The 26,885-nt window shown below is 40.8% G+C and overlaps 3 protein-coding genes across 5 annotated transcripts; all 3 read left to right on the forward strand.

Moving 5' to 3' along the window:
• Positions 1-1,236: 1,236 nt before the first annotated feature.
• On the forward strand, positions 1,237-2,099 carry H1-4 (H1.4 linker histone, cluster member). The gene has a single exon (XM_022562250.2). It carries the CDS (start codon positions 1,317-1,319, stop codon positions 1,974-1,976), a length of 660 nt encoding a protein of 219 aa, XP_022417958.1. The 5' UTR covers positions 1,237-1,316; the 3' UTR covers positions 1,977-2,099.
• Positions 2,100-2,734: 635 nt separating this feature from the next.
• Positions 2,735-14,840, forward strand: LOC111168523 (histone H2B type 1-M). Of its 2 annotated transcripts, none has more exons than XM_089918447.1 (2): positions 2,735-3,517; positions 7,234-7,290. In XM_089918447.1, the coding sequence occupies exon 1, from the start codon at positions 3,128-3,130 to the stop codon at positions 3,506-3,508; it is 381 nt and encodes a 126-aa protein (XP_089774573.1). In that variant the 5' UTR covers positions 2,735-3,127; the 3' UTR covers positions 3,509-3,517; positions 7,234-7,290. The 2 variants fall into 2 exon arrangements, with proteins under 2 accessions (XP_089774573.1, XP_022417983.1); XM_022562275.3 differs by lacking the exon at positions 7,234-7,290 and adding an exon at positions 14,445-14,840 and having other exon boundaries at positions 2,823-3,517.
• A 410-nt stretch (positions 14,841-15,250) lies between these two features.
• Positions 15,251-26,387, forward strand: LOC111168544 (histone H2B type 1-L-like). Of its 2 annotated transcripts, XM_089918449.1 has the most exons (3): positions 15,251-15,913; positions 17,863-17,888; positions 20,631-26,385. In XM_089918449.1, exon 3 carries the CDS (start codon positions 20,693-20,695, stop codon positions 21,068-21,070), a length of 378 nt encoding a protein of 125 aa, XP_089774575.1. In that variant the 5' UTR covers positions 15,251-15,913; positions 17,863-17,888; positions 20,631-20,692; the 3' UTR covers positions 21,071-26,385. The 2 variants fall into 2 exon arrangements, with proteins under 2 accessions (XP_089774575.1, XP_089774577.1); XM_089918451.1 differs by having other exon boundaries at positions 15,251-17,888; positions 20,631-26,387.
• The last annotated feature ends 498 nt before the right edge of the window (positions 26,388-26,885 follow it).

Here is a 26,885-nt window from a genome sequence, read left to right on the forward strand (position 1 = left end):
CTTTTTCAAAGACCTTGCAAAGGGTGTCTTCAGAGGACAAAAACTTAACATGGATGGTCCCTCAAAGCTCTGCTTCCGAGCTGGAAATCTGAACTTGTCATTCGATCCTACACGGAACTTATTTTCTTTTTGATGGAGCTCCGGGAAGCATAGGACCATAATCTTCATGAGTGAAGCCATATTTGCTGTGTGGACTAGTCATTCATCAGTTATTCGGTGATAACAGGATCTGGGTTTCTCCAGTAAAGGGAATAGATATGTTACAATCTACAGTTTCCATTTAGTTCCCCTTATGATCAACGCTTGAATTCCAATTCTAAAGAGTATATTTCTATTTGATCCTGAAGCATATGCCAAAAGAACTCACCAAGACTGCAAACAAATTCTTCGAAGTGCGCCTCCGCTTCCAGTGACTTCATAGAAAACATCTGCGTGTTATTTGAAAATTAATCCTTTTCCATCTGTGTATCCTGTGTTTTGGACTCCCTTTCCTTCCCAAATATCCTGAATTCAAGGTATCTAAACTCATGGAGCAGTTGTCCAGAGGAGGAGAAGCAACCGCCCCTCCCCCAACCCCTGGGAGCAGACAGGAAAAGAATTATCCTAAGGAATTGTTTAAAAACCCAGACGCAACAGAAAGAAATAAAACCATGGCTGCATACGTTGATGTCCCAGGGGTCCAACATTTAACCTCATATGGGCAATAATTTGTTTAGCATTAAACTAAACCAGTTTGATGAACTCAAATGCCCTCGGCTCAATAGACAGGACTCTCAGAGGAGCCTGTGTTACTTCCCTCACTTAAGTGCAGATTTGTAATAAAAATCCTAATGCCAGTTACATGCTTTTTGGACCTATAAGAACCTAACCACTTGGAGAATCATATTTGAGAGGTCAGAAAACTCCACAGTTAAAGATCGGTTTATAATTTACGAAGAAAATAGAAAGTTTTGTTTCTCTGAGTTGAAATTTGACAAGCACGGCGGGAAATATTGCTGGGTTTTGGCATAAGGTTTTGTGCTTTCCTCATAATTTGAGACCTGAGTGAAGCCTGAGACTTCGGGGATCATTTTCTGGGAAAAATCGGGCAATTCAGTGCAGAGAATTTTGATATTTTTGGCATTTTTTGAGGTGTAACAAACACAACTCGGGATCCGAGAGGACACTCTGAGGCTGCCAGCGAGGCGGGCTGGACAGCGCACCAATCACGGCGCAGCTCCGCCCTATATAAACGGGCGGGCGCAGCGGCGCGGCCCGAGTCCCGGCCAGTGCCTCTGCTTCCGGCTCGAATTGCTTTCCCAACAATCGCCTTCAACATGTCCGAGACTGCGCCCGCCGCGCCTGCTGCACCGGCCCCTGCCGAGAAGACGCCGGTGAAAAAGAAGGCCCGTAAGGCTGCAGGTGCCGCAAAGCGCAAAGCGTCTGGGCCCCCGGTGTCCGAGCTCATCACCAAGGCTGTCGCCGCCTCCAAGGAGCGCAGCGGCGTGTCTCTGGCTGCGCTCAAGAAGGCGCTGGCGGCCGCGGGCTACGATGTAGAGAAGAATAACAGTCGGATCAAGCTGGGTCTCAAGAGCTTGGTGAGCAAGGGCACTCTGGTACAGACCAAGGGCACCGGCGCCTCGGGTTCTTTCAAGCTGAACAGGAAGGCGGCTACCGGGGAGGCTAAGCCCAAAGCCAAGAAGGCGGGCGCGGCCAAGCCCAAGAAGCCCGCAGGAGGGGCTAAGAAGCCCAAGAAGGCGACGGGGGCGGCCACCCCCAAGAAGAGCGCCAAGAAGACCCCAAAGAAGGCGAAGAAGCCTGTCGCGGCTGCAGGAGCCAAAAAAGCTAAGAGTCCGAAAAAAGCGAAAGCAGCCAAGCCGAAGAAGGCGCCCAAGAGCCCAGCGAAAGCTAAGGCGGTGAAGCCCAAGGCGGCTAAACCAAAGACCGCCAAACCTAAGGCAGCCAAGCCAAAGAAGGCGGCAGCCAAGAAGAAATAGGAAGTTTCTTTGGCCTAAGGCTTAGAAGCTCGACACAACCCAAAGGCTCTTTTCAGAGCCACCCAAAGATATCAGGAAAAGAGCTGTTGGCACGTTTTAAGGGGGCGTGGTTAGGAGTGAAAGGCTGCAAGTGAGGGGCGGCCTTCCCCGGGGTGTGTCTTGATGGCCTCAGCTGTAGTACGTGACAGCCCCTTGAGGAAATTGGTAAGAGTGCGGTTAGACTGGCCAGGGAACAGGCCTGAGCGTAAGCTTGTTTTACACTCCAGTGTGCGGAGGGTGGAGACCGCTGGTTGAAAGTTAGTCCCCACTTCGCCCCAAAGGGCGCGGTAAGGGAGAGCACAAACTCAGGGGCAGGAAGTCTCCCCCCACTGTATCAGGCACTACGTTGTGTAGGTGTCTGGAGACCACTAAAGTGAAATTTAAATGTTTACCCCATTGCACGAAAGATGGTTTATCATTTAATGAGCCACTTACATTTTCTTTGCTTAACAAGGGCATGCCGACAGGCAAAACTGGCACGTTTGCGGGAAAAATACTCCCAAGTATTTTAAGCATTATGGTTAATAAGTAACAAAAATTATCACGACTTCTGATAGAGGACGAAGAGGTTAAGAATTGTGAACTTTTAAGAGGGTGACCCAGCCCAGCACGTTATGTGCAGGTAGTGGTTACTTACTGGTTAGCTGCCCAGGGCGCGGGGTAATGCGTTTACGAGCTTGTCCACCAGCTCTAGCTGGACATTAACACGGTGACTAGTTGCGGGGCCCGAACCAATGCACGAAGTTATACAAAGGAAAAGAGAAGTTGCTTTCAGTTACTAACTTAAAGCGAGCGTGTTGTCATTTCCTTTCATCTGCTTGCTGTGAAATACACCGTGCAGGTGCTTCAAAAGGCTATTTGTACTAGCTATGGGTAGTCTAGTCTAGGCCCGTCTGATTGGGTCAAAGCACACTAACTAAACAGCCAATGAAAAGGTAGACCTGCTAGTATCATTTACATTCCTGTTTGTGACGCCACAATAAAATTAATCCAATCATGAGCGAAATCTTACTAACCTAATTTGAATACCGCATCTATAAGTAAATGTGGCCTCAGCGGGGGCGCCTCTTTTCCCAGGTGTTAGCATTAGTGTTCGAATTTTTAACGCTACAATGCCTGAACCCACCAAGTCCGCTCCGGCCCCGAAGAAGGGCTCCAAGAAGGCGGTGACCAAGGCGCAGAAGAAGGATGGCAAGAAGCGCAAGCGCAGTCGCAAGGAGAGTTACTCTGTGTACGTGTATAAGGTGCTGAAGCAGGTCCACCCGGACACCGGCATCTCGTCCAAGGCTATGGGCATCATGAACTCGTTCGTCAACGACATCTTCGAGCGCATTGCGGGCGAGGCGTCGCGCCTGGCGCATTATAACAAGCGCTCGACCATCACTTCCAGAGAGATCCAGACGGCCGTGCGCCTGCTGCTGCCCGGGGAGCTGGCCAAGCACGCCGTGTCTGAGGGCACCAAGGCTGTCACCAAGTACACCAGCTCCAAGTAAACTTGCCAAGTAAGCGTCTTTACACCTAACCCCAAAGGCTCTTTTAAGAGCCACGCATGCTTTCAGCAGATGAGTTGTAATCCTTTCATTCCAAAGGCTATTTCCGGATGTCTCCTGCCAAATTTAAAGCTTCACTACTGTTCTTTAACTAATACAGCCGCGTAGAAAATACTTATGAGGAACTTAGAAAATAACAATATGTGCCGTTAATTGCGCGCTCACTATGGGCAAGTACACTTCCATAGAGCCATGATACCACATAACCAGATACCAATTTGCACTGAAAATGCCATTTCAAGTGTGCAGCTTTCCTCTTCGTGTGTAGGTCTCCAAGTTGATCCTAAGGTTGATCCGGAATTTGGCGATGACCCCTTACCCAGAGCACGAAGGCGCATGCTCTGACTTCATTCTGCTCGGAGCTTTTCCATTTCTTTCCCTTTTTAAAAAACAAACAAACATATAGACATGTATTTCTGGGGAAAATGCTGAAGGAAATGGGAGTTTTCACTGAAATGTTACACAGGTTTTTCTGGTTTTCTTGCTTTGTAATTGGTGCAGTTTCTGCTTGAAGCTCTGAGCAGCGGGTGGGGGAGGGAGAGGAGGAGCCTAGGCACCGAGGAAAGGGAAAGGGAAGCCTTCAAACCCTGTCAGCTACTGTATCTTCTTTCCCAGAAAGTCATATTTAATTTATAGTCCTTTGGGGGCAGCATTCAGCTTTAAAGTCCTCTGGGTCACAAGAGGGAAGCACAGTGCTCAATCAGTTAAGGCGCCTGATTAAGGCCTGAGGCCCCCTTTTCAGCACCCTCTCCGCTTTACCGGAGGTCCCAGAGCGTCAAGGACGGAGAGGAAGTAGAATGAGAAGGAAAGCCTTTTCTGGCCGGTAGGATAGGGGTAAAGGTTTTCACTGCTGAGGAATAGATTCTGTCGGGAAGATAAATCTCTGAAAAGAGGTCCAGAGGGGCTGGGAGGGAGTGGCCGGGAGGAGAGGAATCAATGGTCAGAGGTCACCGAGAAAATTACCAGGTAGATGAGGCTGGGCTGGGAATGAAGTGCTGGTTGAGATGAAAAATTTAGGTGGAGGGTATTGTTGGCTGAGGGAGGAATGAATTTAGAAACTCTAGGGTTCTCACGATCTCCCAAAGAAACAGGGATTCATGGATTATGGGGATAGATTTTCCATAATATGGCAAGCTGGGTACTTGGATGAACGATTAAAATCCAGAATAATATTTTTTTTAATTTATAAAAGCAAGGAAGAGCCACCACAAAACTAAGGAACTCTCGGTCCCAGGGGCTTGGCCCACGTGAAACCCCAAGCACCACAGCTGACTTCACCCAAACCTGCGCTTTGTTTTTTAGGGTGTTATGTGACGCCTGGCCATGGTGGGGAGCATGATAAGAACTCTTTCCCAGTGAAGCTGAGACACCAGACCAAAATGAACTAGAAATAAACACACAAACACACTCACCATAGATGATGGCAAACAGTCTGCCCTGCACGTTGGTGCTGAGTAGATTCCACTGCTGAGAATTTGGACTACAAGCCAGACTTCACACTTACTTGTTTCAGCTTGAATACCACAAGGATTCAAAACACCCAGGCTGAGAATTTAATTTAAGGATATCCCAAACTGGTCTGGTGCCCCTGAGCACCTGGTAAAAGCAAATACAAATCCTCTCTGGAAGAATAAGCTTCATTTTAGGCCTCAATAAATCTTCACAGATAAATATCCAAGAAAATGAATGAGCAGCTTCACAACCGAAATTAACCAAACACACCATGAAATAAGGCACCATGACCAAGAGCAACAGACAATGAAAACAAAAGCACAAATTAACAGATACAGACTTCAAGTGCCTAACTTTAATATCTTAAAAAAAAAAATATGTGTGGGATTAAGAGAATACAAAGAATGATCACATAGATCTGAAAAAAACAAATAGAAATTCTAGAAATATATATACATTTATTTCTAGAATTTCTATTTGTTTTCTATAGAAACAAATGTTACTATTCTATAATTAATTATATATATAATTATATATAATATATATAAATATAATATAAACATAAATTTATATAATACATATAAAATTATATATAACAAGTTATATATATACATATAAAATTATAACAGAACTGAAATTAAAAGCTTACTGGATGATTTTAATAGCCAATTGGACCCAGCTGAAGAATTTTCATGAATTATATAACCAGATCACAAGGAATTATCCAAAATGAAAAGAGACGAATGTAAAAGTGAGTTTAAGAGATCTGGAATTAGTAGTAAAATTGTCTGGCATGCATCTAATCATAGTAGCAGGACACGCAGAAAATGATGCAGATGTGAGATTCAAATGATCATGGCTGACAGTTTTTTAGAATTGATGGATTACTCATACAATGAAAAATAAATGTAGTGAAAAATGATACAACAGAAAGGGTTACTGTGTGACACTAAACTAAGCCATATACATTCTTACAACAAATATAATGCTGATTTTCATAGGGTTGTGCCTTCTAATCTGTGTGGACACGTGGCATCAGACCAAAGCACTGTTTGAAATTCTTGAGGGGACAGGACTTGAGTGATTGATTATTTACATGCATTTTGTATCTAGCTAAAAATTCTGTTAATGCTAATCCATATTTAATGGACTATCTTGATTTTCATTGCATATAATACTGTCATTAGCAAATAAAAAAGCTTTGATATTCTTTCCAATAACAATTTCTCTTAATCTCTTTTATCTTGTTATTGTGTTAACTAAAATCACAAACTATTTCATATTAGACATGCTATTAGATGTCACCATCTTTTTTCTCCTTTTCATGGAAATAGCTTTGGTAGTTCATTATTTATAATAATACCTGTGTGTTTGAGCACGTGTGTGTGAGAGAGAGTAGTCTTGATTGTGCTAATGTAGTTTCCTTTTAATTCTTTTTTAAGAGTTTTTATTAGGAATGAGTTATGAAGTTTTGTCATCTGATGAAATAATGTCCTTTTACTCCTTTAACCGTTTGCAGTAAAGTACATGTAGATTTTCTAATGTTAATCTATGCTTCCAGTCCTAGGACAAATCTTATTTGGTCATGTTGTATTATTATCTTAAATAATGGCTGGATAAATTTTAATATTTTACATGGATTTTTAAAATCTCTACTATTCATATATAAAATCATTCTATGATTTTCTCTTTTGGGTTTACCTTCATCAGATTTTGTCCTTAAGGTTATGGTAGCTTCATAAACTTCACTGTAGGGCTCTCCTTTATTATTTACTGCTTTATAATAAATTATCCCCAAACTGAGCAGCTTAAATCAATGGACATTTATTATCTCATTCAGTTTCTGTGATCAGGAATCCAGAAGTGACTTAGCTAGGTGGTTATGACTCAGGGTCTCTCAGGAGGTTGAAGTCAAGATGTAAGCATAGGCTGCAGTCATCTGGAGCATAGGCTCCAGACTGTAGCTGGAGGATTCCCTTCCAAGATGGCTTGAATGCCATCTTGGATGCCAGACAAGTTCCTGGTGGCTTGTGGCAGGAGGAACTCAGCTCCTTGCCACATGGACCTCTCTGGAGGGCTAAATGGCGCTTCAAAACACATTAGCTGTTATCCCACCGAAAGAGAAATTATATAGAGAAAGAGAGTGCCAGGAATGCCTTCTGCGACCTAGTTTTGAACATCACACACTGACGCTTCTGCCACTTTCTATTCTTTAGAAGCAAGTCACTTAAACCTAGCATATATTCAGAAGGGGAATTAGAATCCACTTTTGAGGTAAGGATTTTTTTTTTTTTAACATCTTTATTGGGGTATAATTGCTTTACAATGGTGTGTTAGTTTCTGCTTTATAACAAAGTGAATCAGTTATACATATACATATGTTCCCATATGTCTTCCCTCTTGCGTCTCCCTCCCTCCCACTCTCCCTATCCCACCCCTCCAGGCTGTCACAAAGCACCGAGCTAATATCCCTGTGCCTTGCGGCTGCTTCCCCCTAGCTATCTACCTTACTACGTTTGTTAGTGTGTATATGTCCATGACTCTCTCTCGCCCTGTCAAAGCTCACCCTTCCCCCTCCCCATATCCTCAAGTCCGTTCTCCAGTAGGTCTGCGTCTTTATTCCTGTCTTACCCCTAGGTTCTTCATGACATTTTTTTTCCCCTTAAATTCCATATATATGTGTTAGCATACGGTATTTGTCTTTTTCTTTCTGACTTACTTCACTCTGTATGACAGACTCTAGGTCTATCCATCTCATTACAAATAGCTCAATTTCATTTCTTTTTAAGGCTGAGTAATATTCCATTGTATATATGTGCCACATCTTCTTTATCCATTCATCCGATGATGGGCGCTTAGGTTGTTTCCATCTCCGGGCTATTGTAAATAGAGCTGCAATGAACATTTTGGTACATGACTCTTTTTGAATTTTGGTTTTCTCAGGGTATATGCCCAGTAGTGGGATTGCTGGGTCATATGGTAATTCTATTTGTAGTTTTTTAAGGAACCTCCATACTGTCCTCCATAGTGGCTGAACCAATTCACATTCCCACCAGCAGTGCAAGAGTGTTCCCTTTTCTCCACACCCTCTCCAGCATTTATTGTTTGCAGATTTTTTGATGATGGCCATTCTGACTGGTGTGAGATGATATCTCATTGTAGTTTTGATTTGCATTTCTCTAATGATTAATGATGTTGAGCATTCTTTCATGTGTTTGTTGGCATTCTGTATGTCTTCTTTGGAGAAATGTCTATTTAGGTCTTCTGCCCATTTTTGGATTGGGTTGTTTGTTTTTTTGTTATTGAGCTGCATGAGCTGCTTGTAAATTTTGGAGATTAATCCTTTGTCATTTGCTTCATTTGCAAATATTTTCTCCCATTCTGAGGGTTGTCTTTTGGTCTTGATTATGGTTTCCTTTGCTGTGCAAAAGCTTTGAAGTTTCATTAGGTCCCATTTGTTTATTTTTGTTTTTATTTCCATTACTCTAGGAGGTGGGTCAGAAAGGATCTTGCTGTGATTTATGTCATAGAGTGTTCTGCCTATGTTTTCCTCTAAGAGTTTGATAGTTTCTGGCCTTACATTTAGGTCTTTAATCCATTTTGAGCTTATTTTTGTGTATGGTGTTAGGGAGTGATCTAATCTCATACTTTTACATGTACCTGTCCAGTTTTCCCAGCACCATTTATTGAAGAGGCTGTCCTTTCTCCACTGTACATTCCTGCCACCTTTATCAAAGATAAGGTGTCCATATGTGCGTGGGTTTATCTCTGGGCTTTCTATCCTGTTCCATTGATCTATCTTTCTGTTTTTGTGCCAGTACCATACTGTCTTGATTACTGTAGCTTTGTAGTATAGTCTGAAGTCAGGAGGCCTGATTCCTCCAGCTCCTTTTTTCGTTCTCAAGATTGCTTTGGCTATTCGGGGTCTTTTGTGTTTCCATACAAATTGCGAAATTTTTTGTTCTAGTTCTGTGAAAAATGCCAGTGGTAGTTTGACAGGGATTGCATTGAATCTGTAGATTGCTTTGGGTAGTAGAGTCATTTTCACAATGTTGATTCTTCCCATCCAAGAACATGGTATATCTCTCCATCTATTTGTATCATCTTTAATTTCTTTCATCAGTGTCTTATAATTTTCTGCATACAGGTCTTTCATCTCCTTAGGTAGGTTTATTCCTAGATATTTTATTCTTTTTGTTGCAATGGTAAATGGGAGTGTTTTCTTGATTTCACTTTCAGATTTTTCATCATTAGTATATAGGAATGCCAGAGATTTCTGTGCATTAACTTTGTATCCTGCTACTTTACCAAATTCATTGATTAGCTCTAGTAGTTTTCTGGTAGCATCTTTAGGATTCTCTATGTATAGTATCATGTCATCTGCAAACAGTGACAGCTTTACTTCTTCTTTTCCGATTTGGATTCCTTTTATTTCCTTTTCTTCTCTGATTGCTGTGGCTAAAACTTCCAAAACTATGTTGAATAAGAGTGGTGAGAGTGGGCAACCTTGTCTTGTTCCTGATCTTAGTGGAAATGCTTTCAGTTTTTCACCATTGAGGATGATGTTTGCTGTGGGCTTGTCATATATGGCCTTTATTATGTTGAGGAAAGTTCCCTCTATGCCTACTTTCTGCAGGGTTTTTATCATAAATGGGTGTTGAATTTTGTCGAAAGCTTTCTCTGCATCTATTGAGATGATCATATGGTTTTTCTCCTTCAATTTGTTAATATGGTGTATCACGTTGATTGATTTACGTATATTGAAGAATCCTTGCATTCCTGGAATAAACCCCACTTGATCATGGTGTATGATCCTTTTAATGTGCTGTTGGATTCTGTTTGCTAGTATTTTGTTGAGGATTTTTGCATCTATGTTCATCAGTGATATTGGCCTGTAGTTTTCTTTCTTTGTGACATCCTTGTCTGGTTTTGGTATCAAGGTGATGGTGGCCTCGTAGAAGGAATTTGGGAGTGTTCCTCCCTCTGCTATATTTTGGAAGAGTTTGAGAAGGATAGGTGTTAGCTCTTCTCTAAACGTTTGATAGAATTCACCTGTGAAGCCATCTGGTCCTGGGCTTTTGTTTGTGAGGTAAGGATATTTTAAAAATTTGTGGACATATTTTAAAACCACCACATCATTCTTTTTATGCTTTAAATACTTGAATGTAAAAAGTATTTGTGCTTTAAAGATTAGATAGAAATAAGTTGTAAAATCACCTGAACTTAATACCTTTATGCTTGGTAGATTTTTAGGAATTCCAGCAACCTAGACTATAATAGATCACTATCCACAGAGACAAAGTCAATAAAACTCCCACATGATGTCCTGATGGACTTTTCTCTGAGATTGTAAAGGACAAAATAGCGGCCTCTGCAGTTAAATAAAACATTATCTCAGCACATAGCAGGTATTTTTTTTGTGTGTGTGTGTGCGTTACGCGGGCCTCTCACTTTTGTGGCCTCTCCCGTTGCGGAGCACAGGCTCCGGACGCGCAGGCTCAGCGGCCATGGCTCACGGGCCCAGCCACTCCGCAGCATGTGGGATCCTCGCGGACCGGGGCACGAACCCATGTACCTTGCATCGGCAGGCGGACTCTCAACCACTGAGCCACCAGGGAAGCCCAGCAGGTACTTTTTAAAATATTGAATGAATTGAATTAATTCATCTGAGAAATCCTAAACTGCAATCAGGAAAGCAAATCTCTGGTGCACGAATATTTTGGAATGTCCAACAAACTAATACGTTTGGTCTTTTTGGAAAAGAAAACAAATTAAAGAAGAAAATAAATATAGTAAAAAATTAAAGTTTCAGAAAATACTGTGGTATATGAAAATAGGAGAAAATAGGGCTTCCCTGGTGGCGCAATGGTTGGGAGTCTGCCTGCTGGTTCAGGGGACACGGGTTCGAGCCCTGGTCCGGGAAGATCCCACATGCCAAGGAGCAACTAGGCCCATGCGCCACAACTGCTGAGTCTGCGTTCTACAGCCCGCAAGCCACAACTGCTGAAGCCCGCTCGCTTAGAGCTGGTGCTCCGCAGCGGGAGAAGCCACCGCAATGAGAAGCCCGTGCACGGCAAGGAAGACCCAACACAGCCAAAAATAAATAAATTAAAATAAAAAAGAAAATAGGAGAAAATAATAATATAGAAAATGGTAATGAAATTTAAAATTGACAAGAAATTAAAGGTAACATAAAAAATTTATTTAAAATATAGGAGTGAAGATTGATGATGAGTAAAAAAAATACAATGTTTAAAGTGTAAGGTAACAGATTAAGAGTTAGCAGAAACTCCAGAAAAGAAGAAACTAAAGTGAAGAATTCAGTTATGAAGGTTTATAAGGAGATTCTTTTTTTTTTTTTTTTTTTGTGGTACGCGGGCCTCTCACTGTTGTGGCCTCTCCCGTTGCGGAGCACAGGCTCCGGACGCGTAGGCCCAGCGGCCATGGCTCACGGACCTAGCCGCTCCGCGTCATGTGGGATCCTCCCGGACCGGGGCACGAACCCGCGTCCCCTGCATCGGCAGGCGGACTCTCAACCACTGCACCACCAGGGAAGCCCTATAAGGAGATTCTTGATGTGTGTCAAAATGTCCTAGCAAATTGTGCCATGGCAGTAGTTAGCATATTTATTTATAAATCAATTTATTTAAGAGATAGTCATTGAATGTGTCTGGGCTAGTCACTGGCATGGGCACTGGAGACACAAAGAGAAATACGGTTGTCCTTGACTTCCAGGAGCCCTCAGTTTTGTAAGATCGTCAAGGAAGCTTACAGTTAACTGCTTTCATTTCCCTTTATCTTTCACTAAGGCCCAACAAGTGTTTATCACTCTTTGGAAGTCTGCAGTTAGGTGAATAGACTTAGGCTCATGTGGGAACTACCAAATTCATTAAATTAAGGCAAAAAAAATCATCCCAATTTTTGAGTGATAAAAAAATATAGTAATATTAATACCATTGTGGGGCTTCCCTGGTGGCGCAGTGGATAAGGCTCCACGCTCCCAATGCAGGGGGACTGGGTTCGATCTCTGGTCAGGGAACTAGGTCCCACATGCATCCGCAACTAAGGAGCCAGCAAGTCACAACTAAGAAGCCCACCTGGCGCAACTAAGACCTGGTATAACCAAATAAATATTAAAAACATAAAAACTGCATATAAAATAATAACAATACCATTTTGACATAGTGCAGAGCTAAGAACAGTCCATAAGGCTGAACTCACACATCTGACACCAACTTCAGGGGTCAGAGGTCTCTCCAAAATTACCCTCAGATTAGATAATTTATTAGAAGGACTCACAGAACTCACTAAAAGCTATTATACTCAAGGTTAGGGTTTATTATAGCAAAAGAACACAAAGCAAAATCAGCAAAGGGAAGAGGCACATGGAGCAGAATCTAGGAGGGTTCCAAACTCAGAGCTTCCGGTAACCCTTTCCCAGTGGAGCCATGGAGTGTTAACAACACCTTCCTGCAACAATGTGTGACAACACAATATGTATCGCCAACTAGGGAAACTCACCCAAGCCTTGGTGTCCAGACTGGATCTTTAGTATCCAGTTCCTCTGGATCTAGTACAGATATGGCATGGCCCAAAGCACCCAACATAAATGATCCTATTACACTATCCAGTGTAGCTCAATGCCTCCTGGTAAACAAAGATAATTCTTATCATGCAGGACATTCCAAGGACCTACAGATCACATTCCATCAAAGGGCAAAGGCCATACCTCCTTGGAGAAGGTTAATTCTGAACAAAGTCATAAGAAAAACTATATTTTTACAATTTTGAATCAGATATCTATCGACTGTAACTTGAGTTCTACAACTATTTGCTTTTTATGATTGTTCTGTCACATATTTCTGCATACTTAGATCAACTGTGAACCCAGAAATTATAAGGAGATTTCTTTTGGAAGACTAATTTTTGTACTTTATTCAGATGAACAACTTCAGCAGTCTTCTCGATTCATACTCCCAACTTCCCTCCAAACCCTAGCTGCAGGAAAGGAAGACTTAGGAGAGGTAGAGTTCAACTTTGGGAAAAGTTTGGGGAAAGTTTCATGTTGGTGGCATGGGCATTTAGTGCTAAATAGAAGAAAAGGCTCCTTTACATGAAAAGCAGCATTTGAGTGGCTCTTCCTTTCATAAACCATGAAATTTGCCATCATGCACAGGGAACAGGAATTGTAGAAAACTAAAGGAGTCATGCTTTAGAATTTTGTTTAAAAGTTTTAACAGTGAATGTTAAGCTGTATTTCTTAAATACAAAACAATATCACAGCCAAATTATAGCTATTTTTTTTAGGAAAGAAGGAGGAGGAGCATGGGTAAAAGAAGAAAGGTGAGAGAAAATGAGGAGTCAGAAAAAGAATGGAAGAAGCAAACTACTACAAAAGGGGGGGAAAGGGCCTAGCGACCAAAGAGAAGCCTATAAAAGACTGTGATAGGAGAGAGGCAGTGGGTGGACAGACTTAGTCATGTGTTTCAGCTGGGTATAATACCTGTTACATAACTGAAATATTCTCCACATTTCTTGGGTTTTAGGTTGAGTGGATTAATTAAAATGGTATCATATCTGGGAGACTTTCTCTGACCAGCAGATGTAAAATGGTACCTCCCTATCCCATTTTTTACTTTTCTCCATTCATTCTTCTTTGTTATACTTAGTACTTATTGACATAAGTTTGTTTATTATTTGTTTCCCCTCCCCATTCTCAAGATTGTAAGCTCATTGGAGCAGGGTTAGTCTTTTTTGCTACTGACTCCCTAATGCCTTGACTGCTTCAGACACAGTAGGCTCTCAGTAACCATTTGCAGCACGACATAATTAATTAATTAATTAAAATACACATACGTCTGCAACAACAGGAATAGAGGCCAGATCTGTTTGTTGAAATGGTTCAATTGAATGAGTGACTCTTCTGGGTCTCACTTTCTTCATCTATACAAGGAGAATAATAATAATGCATTACTTCTTAGAGTTATATTAAGGATTGAGATAATTTGTGTAAAGCTCTTAAAACAGTTATAGTCATTTCATAAGCACTTAGCAGTTGTTAGCAATTGTTATATTTTCCTTAATCTCTGAATTAAATGAAAATCAGAGTGACTAATTCTCTTCAGGTCAAAAACTAAAGGGAGAGAATATAAGCTTTTGAACTATTTGAATTCCACCCCAGTAAGAGTAGTTGGGAGATTTGAAACAAAGATTACATTATTGAGAAATATCTCTTGACTGAGCATGGTTTGAGTCATTACCTGTTGATGCTAATAATGACTAAAATGTAGGTAACACTGGAGCAGAGATTCCTCATAGCACATTATACAAGCGTATGTAAACAGAACCCTCTTCTTTGTATAGCAGATATTAATGTTGATGGCAAAATGGCACCTAATATATAAACCTTTTTTATTTCTTCAATCAGGGGAGAGATATGAGTGCAGAGAAGAAATGAATGCAAACAGTAACTGAAAATGAGAATCTGGCCGTAGAAGTTATGAAGTATGATGTCTGACCTGCCTGAGATGATAGATTAGTGTGTATATCCCACCAAAATCCTACCCATCCTGATTTGCTGCACACTGACTTATCAAAAGGAGATCACTACCCGAGTGGAAGAGCCTAAACAAGGTGTTTTAGCTTTTTCATTTTATTTTTATTTACATTATAAAAACAGAATTTACTTCTGTTACAGGCGTAATTACTGGGAACTCATTATTTACCGTGGACTACCTTTGCTGGGGGAAGTCTGAAAGGATAGCAAAACATTTGTAAATGAGACGCTATATTTAATAAACTCTATGGATAATTGAAATTCCGCTTTCATTGTTGATTCAAATTCTTCTCCTAAGATCTTCCCTTTCTGGACAATTTATTTATATTTCAGTTTATTTTCTGGCATTAAGTTCTGAGTGGGTAAGACCTAAGAACTGTTTTGGCTTTGTTAACGATCTCGAAGGTAAAAACTTAGTTTAGCTAAGCTGACATTTAAGAGGTCACCTTCAACATCTGAATTAAGGGGAACACATTACTTCTCACCTGAAGGATTTTTTTTCTTTTTTTTTTTGGCCGCGCCTCGCGGCTTGCGGGATCTTAGTTCCCCAATCAGGGACTGAACGCGCGCCCTCGGCAGTGAAAGCTCGAAGCTCTAACCATTGGACTGCCAGGGAATTCCCTTGAGGGATTTTTAAAAACAGATTGCTGGGCCCCACCTCACAGTTTCTGTTTCACTAGACCTGGAGTAGGATCCAGTAATTTGCATTTCTAAATTATCAAGGTGGTGCTGATGCTGCTGGTCGGGGATCACACCTAGAGAACTGTGCTTTAAATTACGACTTGGGATGTCCCTGAAATGATACTATCAAACAGCCGCACAAAGCTGAAAAATCACCTTGAGGTTTAAACTGGAAGTGTCAAGTCCTGAAAATTGGCACCTCCTTCCGGTACAGCCACGCAAGGGTGGAAAGAATAACGTTGCGTTCCACGCCCGGCCTCTGTCGGCTCCCGCCCGTAGCCACGCCCACCCACGCAGGGTCTGTCCAAGGGCCGTCCCGCCTCGCCGCTCCACGCCGGCTCCCTCATTGGATCGTCTCACCCAACCTCACGTTCCGCGGCTTCTCCCAGAGCTCCACGTTACGCATACGCCACGTTACGTCACTTCGGCTCCCCCCACCTCCCCGCCGCCCCGGGGGGTCTCCAGTAAGCTGCAGGCTTCCGCCAGCCGCTTACGCGCGCGAGATTTCGCGTGGCAGCCACCTGCTGATGCGCAGGCTTTGCCAACCCAGCTTTTCGCCGCTGGATACTGGGGAGTCCCAACAGTCCATGAGGACATGCGCAGATTAAAACGGGGAACCGAGCAGTTTGAAGACTGAGAAACAGGGCAGCAGCCCTCCGGTAGTTTTTTTGTCCTCTCTCGACTTTTTCTGAGCTGACGCTTTCCCTCATAACTAATCCCCAGGACACCTTCCTTGCACCACCCCTATTTATTATCAACACATTTCTAGGGCACTTTGTGTGAGGATTAAGTGCGTGTATATGTATGTGTGTGTGAATTATTATTACTTCCCACTTGAATAACTATATGTTTTAAATTTCATCTTGAGATGCACGAGGGGCCTACATTTATTAGGCTACGGTAGACACAGACCCTACGGCCCACAGTACTTTTAGAGGCTCACGAAAATATTTTAATTTCTTCTAAAGTCAGAATTAAAAATGAACTTTTAGGTCGATGAAAACGTTCTGTGTAATACTAATATTTTAGTGTTTATATAATTTTAATAATGTTATTATTTTTCTTATAATTTTTACGGAGGAGAGGGCCCAGGAAGGCAAAAGTGCATAGGGCCCGCAAAACATAATGCAGCCCTGGGTGCAGTTTGCACACAACCATCTCCCAGTTATTTACTTAAAATTTTTTTTTCTTTTGGCATACACCTAGACACATTTTCAAGTGCTTTCCAGATGTTCACTCCTTTAATACTCGTAACACACCTATGAACTATTGTTATCCCAATTTTACCCAGATAGACTGAGTCACTTAGAGCTTAAAATAATTTATCCAATGTCATCTAATTAATAAATGGCAAAGGGGATTCTGACCCAAGCAGCTTAGCTCCAGGGTCCCTGCTCTAAACCATTGCACTAGAGACATTATCTCTTGGTAACTCTAAGCAATCCGAATCAATCATAGCAGGTAAAATTTAAAGCAAACTAGCCAGGCTACTTTGAGCCCTCTTCTTGCCTTTGCCTACAAAGATTTGAACAAATGCTTAATATAGTTTCTGACAGCTCAAGGTCTGATGATCCTAGCCTCTCTTAGGTTCCCTGCCCCACTATTTCTTTTTTCTTTCTTTTCTTTTTCATTTGTTTTATTTTGTTTCGGAGAATCATCTTCACTATTTTTGCTCATTAACATGAATTTTACAGTGCTTTACCAAAAATACAGTGCTGTTTTGTGGCATAACATTGAATTTTTAGCTTATTTTTGAGTTTATGAACATTTTAGCATATTGAGTCATCACAAAACAAACATAGTGTAGTGTATATCTCTTAATTTGAGTGAATCTTGTTTTGTATCCTCAAATCGCATTTCATAGTTTTATTCATACAGATGTGGAATATTTTTTCCTGGACTTAGAACCCTTAGAAAGTGTTGTTCTGTTGTAAATGATTTCTGGTTTTTCTGTTTCAGTTCCAGAAAGGCCATGAATTTTTATGTGGTGCTCATGTAGCAACCAACGCTCTTAAGCTCTGTAAGGTCTAATTGTTTGTTCATAGATTTTCATGAATTTTTATAATGACTTATTATTGTCAGACAATAAAGATAACATCTTTTCTTGTTGCATCCTTACCCTTCTTACTTGTACTTGTCTCATGGTATTGGCCAGACCCTTGGTGCCATATTGAATAGGAGTAGTACCACCAAACTTTTGTCTTTCTTTTGACTCTTTGGGAATCATTCTAAAATTACACTATTAAATGTTGTGCTCACTGTAGCTACTCCTTATGAAGTAAGTAGCTACTCCTTATTCTTCTAGTTTGGTAAAAATGTTTATAAAGGCAGAGTGTCATATTCTAACAAATATTTTCCCAGTATCTATGCAAATGATAACAGTTTTTCTCTATTAATTTCTTACACTGGCAGATTTGATGTTAAACTTTTCCTCCATCCTTGGAATAAACCCTATAAGATATAATATTTTTTTTTAATAATATGGTCTCTTGGTTTCCATTTGCTTGCATTTCAAATAGAGCTTTTTTAAAAAAAAACATGAATTTCATGAGTAAAGTGAGACTATAATTTTCTCTTGTCTCTCTCTTCCTTTCTCCCTTTGTTTTAGGCCTGTGTTGTTCCTGTCCAGTTTAGGTAAGTGTACACAATTGCAAAAGAAAAAAAAGGAGAGCTATTTTTCTATTGAAATGGCTTCTGTAAAATAGGGATTATCAATTACTTAAATTCATTAATACCTGTAAAACCCAGTTATGCTTGATATCATTTAGATTGAAGAGTACAGGAGAGTTTTTTTTTAACTGCCTGTCATATTTCCATAATCATAACTTGTTTATTCAACCCGTTACTTAATTTTTTTCTTGAAAATTATCCTTTTCTGTTAAGTTTAATTTTTTGTAAAAGTTATTCATAGCATTCTTGTGGTTCTTTATATCTCTTTTTTGGTAGCTACTTTCCCTTTTCTATTCCTATGATTTATTCACACACACACTCTCTTTTTTCCTCATTAGTTTTTCTAGATGTTTGTCTATTGTTGTAAGGTTTTTCAAAGAACAAGCTTGTGGTTTATGGATTATCTCCATTTTTTTCTTTAATTTTTTTTTTTTAAATTTCAGGTCAGGGTTGACATATTTAAAATAATATGTCAGTGTGAAAATCCATGAGAATCTATAAACAATGAGATCTAATAAGAGCTCAAGAGGGTTAGTAAATATGTGCACCACATAAAAATTCATGACCTTTCTATATATTAGCAATGACCTATCTGGAATTGAAATAGAACATCATTCACAACAGTACAACACATTCTAAGAATTCTAAGGCTGATTCTTTCTACTTTGATTTATTTTCCTGTTCTTTTTTTAGCTTTTTTTGTTGAACATCTGGTTTGCATATCTTTAGTGTTTCTTGTTCCTTAATATATGTATATAATATTATATATTTCCCTTTTAGTACAGCTTCAGATACATCCAACAAATTTTATATGTATTATTCTCATTCTTATTTATCTCATAATATTACATAATTTCCCTGATGATATTCTAATCCATGGTATTTAGAAGTGCACTTTTAGTTTCCAAGCATATGGGAAGATTGTTTTATTTTTACTACCTTAAAAATATATTTTCTATTGCTCTTTAATTAGCTGATAAAAGAGTGCCGTATATATGAAACTGTTTTTTTTGTATCCATTGTGACTTTTTCTAAACTCGGTGATGAATTTTTGAAATTATTAAATGTGTGCTTTTAAAAATTGGACAATCTCTTTGTGTTAAGTGCAGGAATCACAGATAGATCAAGTTTGTTCATTGTGTTGTCCAAATCTTCTATAACCATACCTGTTTTTCTTTGCTTGTTATGTGAATTTATAAGAGTAGTATAGGAAAGCTTGCCCTACAGCTGTAAACTTGAAGTTCTCTTGCTAATTCTTCCAGTTGTTGCTTATATAGTTAGTGGTTGTGTGGTCAGGTGCATATAAGGTCCTGAATGTTACATCTTATCAGTGGATTTTTATTTTATCATTATGAAATATCGCTCTTTTTTATTTCTAGTTCTATTTTATTATTTTTTTTAATTTAGCCTGGTTTTGATGGTCCCTTGTTCCTTGATTGTATTATTACATTTTTATTTCTTCAAACTTCCAGTAAATAGTTATTTTATAGTCTCTGGTAATTTCAGTATCTGAAATTCACTGCCCGAGGGAAAGAGAGGCAATCTAAGGCTCTTCTTTGTTTGGATGCCTGACCCTCCACAGTGTCTGTTTTCTTTGATTTGACAACATTTACTATAAGCTTATATTTGGACATTCCAAGTTCCTGGTAGAATGCCTGGCACGTAACAGATGCTAAATAATTACTGAATAAATAAATCACAATCAATCTGTGTACAGTATATCTAGAGAACTTGGGTTCACGAAGCTTCCTTCCTGAAGTGGTTTATGTTTGCCTTCACAAGTCACTAGGAGGCGCTATGAACCTAGGTTACTAATTTCAGGAAGCTTTCACCGAAACACGGTAGGGGCGGGGGGGGGGGCGGGGGGGCGGAAGGTTGGGGAGCCTGAGGAATGTCAGGAAAAAATGTCAAATTCAGGGAGGACACCTCTCTGCAGAAAGGAAAGATGGTACTGAAAGGACTAACTAAGAAGCCGGTTTCAGACGAAGATGATGATGGTGATGGTAATAATAATAATAAATTTAAAATAAATGTGTTAAACACCGGATTCTTAATTTTTAGTAAGTTTTTGGGGGTTTTGTTTGTTTTATCATTTCACTAGTTAGACTGAAGAACTATTTCTGACCCTCCTTTGTGGCTAAACTGGATGTGATTTGCTCCTTTCCAATTCGAAGGTTTATAGCCATATAGGCTACGAAATTCTTTTCTTTCTTATCTCCCTTCAAGTGATGTAATTTTATTTCCCTGCCCTTTGTTTTTACGCTGTATTTCTGCATTTTCTGTACAGTGGGAAACACTGTACTCGGAATTGTCTGGATCACCGCCTATTTTTTCTCAGTTCTTCCTTTCCCTCTCACTGGATTCAAATGTAAAGATACAGCTTTTCCAGGAGCTTACGTAAACGGGCCTTGCAAATCAGAGACTAACCTTGCCACGAGCTTTGCCTCCTTGATATTTCAAAACACTGGAGAGAGTTACTTCTAGTTTTTAAAATTAACAAACTAATCTGAATTGTTATAAACGAATCAGAACTGATTATAAAATAGGTTAACTAGATTAAAGAAGGTGGCCTGATTGCTGGAAAACTGTCTCAGGATATGACCAGTGAGACAGTATATCTGGAATGATTTATTTGCGTGCAGACCTCAAGACGAACGAATCAGCGATTGCATAACTAAGTCTTCATTTGCATAACGTTGTCTACAGATAAGCAGGATCCGGTGGAACGGACACCGTTTTCTGTTCTTTCAGAAGACATCGACGGTACAATGCCTGAACTAGTGAAGTCTCTGGCCCCAAAGAAGGGCTCCAAGAAGGCGGTGACCAAGGCCCAGGAAAGAGATGGGAAGAAGCACAAGTGTAGCCGTAAGGAGAGCTACTCCGTGTACGTGTACAAGGTGCTGAATCAGGGCCACCCGGACCCCGGCATCTGGTGCAAGGCCATGGGTATCATGAACTCGTTCGTCAGTGACATCTTGGAGCGCATCGCGGGAGAAGCGTCGCGCCTGGCGCATTACAACAAGCGCTCGACCATCACTTCCAGAGAGATCCAGACGGCCGTGCGCCTGCTGCTGCCCGGAGAGCTGGCCAAGCACGGTGTGTCCGGGGGTACCAAGGCTGTCACCAAGTATACCAGCTCCAAGTAAATGTTTATAGCCACTTTTCAGAGCCATTTCACGTTTTCACAATCAGAGCTGCGCACTAGCTTGTGCGGTTTCGTGAACTCTGGGATTTAAATTAGTGTCAGGGGTAACGCTTAGCAAAGTACTTAAAAAGCAAGAGATCCTCGGGTGGCAAATCTACTGTATATGGTTTCTGACAACTGTTCCGCGTACGAGGGTTCCCAACGGCTAAAGCGAACGTGCACTGAAACCACTTAGTGCTAACCCCAATCCTTGGAGCTCTAGGTCACCTTTATAAAATTTGTACAGGGTGCTCTCTGGGCTGGAATCGGTGCTTTGTGAAGCTCTGGTCTTGGTTTTATGTAAAGCGTCAGGCTGTAACGTCCAGGAGACCACAGTTATGTTTGAAAATCCCACCGTCTAAAACCGGAACTTTCTTAGTATGACTTTGGAGGGTCTTCCGCCTAGGTTCATTTGTGTGGATCTAATTCCTTTTCCTCACACTCCCTCACCCCCAGCCCTTTGCCTAGGGCTTTCAAGTCCTGGCTGAACATTTTATCTAAGATTCTTTACAAGCATATTATGTTGGGTGGCTGCAGCTCTCCAGTAAGGGGAAAATAGTTACAAACTTTTTATTTTCTTTTATCTCTTTCCTGGTCATTAGATTTTTGTTTGAAGAATGCAGTCTTCTCCCCACTCTCCTGACTCGTTTTACAAACTAGACCTGTAAAATTCACAGAATTCTGTATTCAGCCGCCTGTCTTCACACTAGAGTAGCCACATAATATAAAGATTGGCTCTGCCGCCTCCAATCTGTCCTTTTCTGTCCCTGGTGAGCTCCCTTCTGAGCCCATCGCCCTATCCTGCCTCCATATCTCCTCCCTCTGCTCGGTTCAGAAACTGTGGAGGGATCCTGGCAAGGAAGAAGAGAGGGACCCAGGGTCGGCTCAGAACGCAGAGAGGAAGAACTGTGGAAGTAGAGATGCTTTTTAATGTTGTGAGCTGAACACTAAGGTTTGGAAGCCTACGGTTTGTGATCGCATAGTGCCCAAGAGATTAAACCCCGGGAAATAAAGAGCAGGGCTCTTCCCTCATTTCTCCAGAAACTGCAAGGTAGAGGTGTCCTTCAGGAAGTCAGGTGAAAAAGGTTCAGTTGAGGGCACTTCACCCATAAATGGAAATGCCAAATCCACCCAAGCATTGCTATCAGTGTCCTTGAGAAACACTCATAGCCAGCCTCCAGGGCCAGTCTATCTGGTCTCCATTTTATTGTCTCAAAAAGGTAAATAATAAAATAAGCACGAAGATACAAACAAGTCTTTATTTTCAGGTTACTGAATTACGATTCGACTGTTTCTGATCACCTTGACTTTAGTCTGAGGTAATTCTGAAACTCCTCTGTTCATAGGGTATTTAGTTTCCATTCCAGAGTCACCGTGAGGGCTTTTTGTTTTTTACCTGCTCACAGCCTTTGGATAATCACCCACCTCACAAAAATCAAAAATCTGTGCTATGGCCCCAAGCCCTGAAAAGTCTGGCCCTCACCTAACTCTCCAACCCAACCTCAGAGGATTCTTTTTCTCCCTTTTGTTTTGTGTTTCTTCATTGTTTTTTGGTTGTTTGGTTTTTTTTCCAGGGCTTTGCTGTTTTTCTCTGTCTGAAATGCCCCTGATTCCACATCCATCCCCAGCACACACACATTTATTGATCAACAACTTCAATTTCAGCTTAATCATTATTATATCCTTGGGGAAGCTGGCCTCCATTGTTAAAGGCTCTCACAGTCACAAACAACTGGATGTATACCCAGCCCCCCAAATTAATCATTACTAAGGGGACATGGGACCCTTAGGATTGATGTGGTTGAATCAGAACCCCATTCCTGAGGCTAAGAGAGGGACTCTGCCTTCCCTGGAGCACAAGACAGGGAGGAAAGGGACACCTCAACAAAATTGAGTCTATATTAGAAAGGAAGAGGGCAAATGACTTTTGGCAAGGCACTTGCACTGCCTGATGTAAGGGCCTTCTAGACAGACAGAAGGAGCATCCACCAAGTTCATTCATATTCAACTGCCAAGCACTAAATTAGGTACTGAGGACATAAAGCAGTTGAGTGTGCATCAGAATCACCCAGAGGGCTTGTTAAAGGACAGATTGCTGGTCCCATTCCCAAGTTTCTGTTTCATTAGCTCTGGGGGAGATCTGAGAACTCGGCATACTAAAAAGTGCCCAGCAGATACAGTGCTGCTTATTTGGTAGGAGGCTTTGAGAACATCTAATATATGGCGAAGAACAAGCTACCAAAGCCCCTGCCCACATGAGATTCCTGGTGGCAAAGATAAGTGTATGATAGAAGAAGGTGAAGGGTGTAGATGTCAAACAATGAAGTTTAAATTTATTTTGGAGATGACAAAAATTTATAGAAAGCTTCTGAGCAGGGACTGACATAATTGGCTCCAGTGTTAGGAAGGTGTCTCTAATGGCAGTAGAGAAGCGATTCCATTCAGTATTTTGTCAAATATTGATTGGATTTCCTCTGTGAGAGGCCTTAGTTACAGCGGTGAGACAGACAGGCTGATCTTCTGGGGCTGATATCCAAATGGGAGGAGAGAGATAATCAACACGTTGATAACTCAGCAAGATATTTCAAATAGAAGTTCTGAGGCCTGTGAAATTATTTGAAATAAAACCACGTGCTGTGATAGTAACTACGTGATGCTTTAGATAAGGGAACCCACAACCCAGGGAATAAAAGTTCCAGGCCAAGGCAGGGAGGAGTTTGTGCTCAAGGAGTATAAGGTCTGTATGCTAGGAGATTAGTAAGGTAAAGGGGTAAAAATGAGGCTGGGGATTAAACAGGTACTTGAACATGTTGGACCTTATAGGCCAAAAGAAGGCACCCAGATTCTTATTGTGTCATGGGAAACTCTTAGAATTTTTAATAACTCTAGCCACTATGGGGAGAATGAATTTTATGGGATTAAAAGTAGAAAGAAGCAGGGAATAAAATTGAAGGCTTATTGCAATAATTCTGGTGAAATTATTAGATTTAGGAGGAGAAAGTCAAAAGGATTTATTGAAGAGTTAGGTTTTATGGGTGAAGAATCAAGTAGCTAACATTTGTTGAGCCCTTTATATGTTTAGGAAACTATGCCAAGCTCTTTAGAAACATAAACTCACTTCATCTGCTCAACATACACATTATCTAGATGCAACTTTTCTCTCCTTTTAATTGAGCAAAGTGTGGGGCTGGTGTTAGACCCAAGGCAGTGTGGCTCCAGAGGTTCTGTGCTTATCTACTGCCCTGCAGTGCTAATAAAGTTCTTGGATAATCAAGAATTCTAGGAGAGGATGAGTTTTCTGAGACTGGAACATGACAATTTTTAAATCCCCTTAGCAACTCCATTGTAGATATCAAGTGAGTAGTTGTATATGTGAGTTTGGAATTCAAAGGCAAATGGGGACTGGACATAGAAATTTTTGAAAATTTTGGAAATAGATATTTTAATGTCAGCATGGCATGAGATTGGAGATTACCCATGGATGAAGAATAAAGAAGTGAGTTTATCCTGGAGGCATTCCAAACTTTAGAGAAAAAGAGACAGCAAAAGATTCTAAAGAGTGACAAGTGAGTTTGGGAGAAAATCAGGAGAGCGGAGTCAAAAAAGTCAAGAAAATAATGTATTTCACCAAGGAGGACATGACCAAGTTGGTGTGATGTCTAGAAGGCTAAGAACAAACATGAGCTTTGGATATAGTTAATAGAGATCCCTGGGAACTCGGGTTATGGGACTGAAGGGCGGCCCAGACACCATCTGGGACAACTTCAGTACTCAATTATTACTTCTTTCCTAGGAACAGCTCCACTCAGGGCTGAGCGCCATGTGTGGCCATTATGTTTTTACCCTCTGTCTTGGGCCATCATATTTGATCGATGCAGGCATCTGCCCAGCTGGATCAATCAGATTTGTTTTCCTAGAAATTAGGAAAAGTAACTGAAGAAAAAGATAGGACCGAGTATTCACTAATTGCTTAAGTGTGGTCAGCAAACTTAACTTTCAAGAGAATTTTTTTTTGTTTAAATAATCTGGAATTGTTTTTTTTTTATGTTTACATCCAAAAGAACTTCCATTAATGCACTTGCAACTTCTTAAGAATATATGTAAACTATATTTGTTAAACATATGCATAAACACATAATCCTATGTTTTCACTCAGTCCTCACGAAACATTACAGTCCTCACGCCTACATTACAGATAAGGGAACAGTGGTTAGTAATTTACCACAGACCACAAAGATAGAAAATGGTAATTCAAGACTTCAAGTGTATGTCTTCATGGTTCAAAATGCCACTTTCTTTTTCTCTGGACCTCTGAGAAATGTCATGAGAAATAAGAATGCTTATAATAGCAATAATAATAGCCCAAACATGGAGCATTAACCATGTGCCATGCACTGGCCAAAATGCTTAACAAATATTTAATGTTATTCACCCCCAAACATGTAAGATAGGAACTACTGTTATCTCCATTTATGAGGAAACAGAGGCATAGAGCGGTTGGTTAAGACACAGAGACAAAGAATAAGCATCCCTCTGTACAAGCTTTCCAGCTCCTTTTTATCTCTGAAAAGGGGTATTGGGAATGTTTCTTGTAAACTTAATAAATGATTTATTCAATGACATAGACCCTGTTGAATATATTTATCAAGACTAGCAATGGAAGACAAGCTCAATGGGCCTTAAGAAGAAATTCATGGACTTCCTCCTTAATCAGGCTAAAAAATAAACACCCCACTGTTTTAATTTACTTTTAAATCTCATGAGATACAGTCATTTTGGGCCTTCAGGCCTCTGAGAATCAAAATTTTTCCAAATGGGCTATCTTGCATTCTGAGTTATGAAGTGTTAAGACCTGATCTAACTTCTCGAGAATATATAGGTCTATTGCACATAGTGAATAAATGGTGACAAATTTACTCTTTTTCAATGTGTTCTTTATGCATTTTGTCTGCCCTTTCCTCTCTAGCCTTAAATTTTGGATCTTTACACCTCAGACTCTAAAATCCTAGACTCCAAGCTGTTGACAGGAATCCATGGAGCTCTGGGAATTCCTTTTATGAGCCCCATGAAATATCTATCTATGTCCAATATGTGTACTTTTTACCAGTTTCTCAAAGGAGCTTCTGATCCACATGTTGTTAAGAACTACTCTCCTCGGGGAAACAGTACTCTGAAATATCCAGATTACAACTGCTTAAGACATATGGATAGCCCGCCCACCCGTCTCTAACATGTAATGAGCCCCTATTCTGTGTTCTGTCTAGCATGGAACACAGTGGAAGAGATGTCAAGGAGAGAGGCTCACTTGGCATTAGCTTTCTTTGAAAGAGCTTTCTGGCCAATGGAAGGACAGTCATACTGGTAAATAAGTTGAGAAAACCGTATTTGGTATGATAAAGTTAAGTTGCTGTAACAGAGACTCAAAAATAAGTTAGCTTAAAGACAGTCTTGTTCATGGAACAGATACACCATGATTAGTCCAGCTCTGTGAGGCAGCTCTGCCCCTCCTGATCAATCAGGAACTCTTGTTCCTTACAAGTCATTGTTCTGCCACCCCTAGAGCCTGATGGTCTCTGCTGGGTCAAACAAGATCAGCACCTTCATAGCTGGCAGGAAGAGGAAAGGTTTTAAAGCCTGGGAGTGTCTTCTACTTACACTCCAAAAGGAGCACTTAGTCACATACTCCCGTCTGCTCCCGGACAAGCCAGCAATGTTATCTCACACTAGGGAGCCACCTGTCCAGCTATACCTTATTATAATACAGTGAACCACTTTCA

Source organism: Delphinapterus leucas, chromosome 10, assembly GCF_059928025.1.
Source record: "Delphinapterus leucas isolate spDelLeu-1000000601 "Yukka" chromosome 10, BTC_Dleu_Yukka2, whole genome shotgun sequence".
NCBI classification, from domain to species: Eukaryota; Metazoa; Chordata; class Mammalia; order Artiodactyla; family Monodontidae; genus Delphinapterus; species Delphinapterus leucas.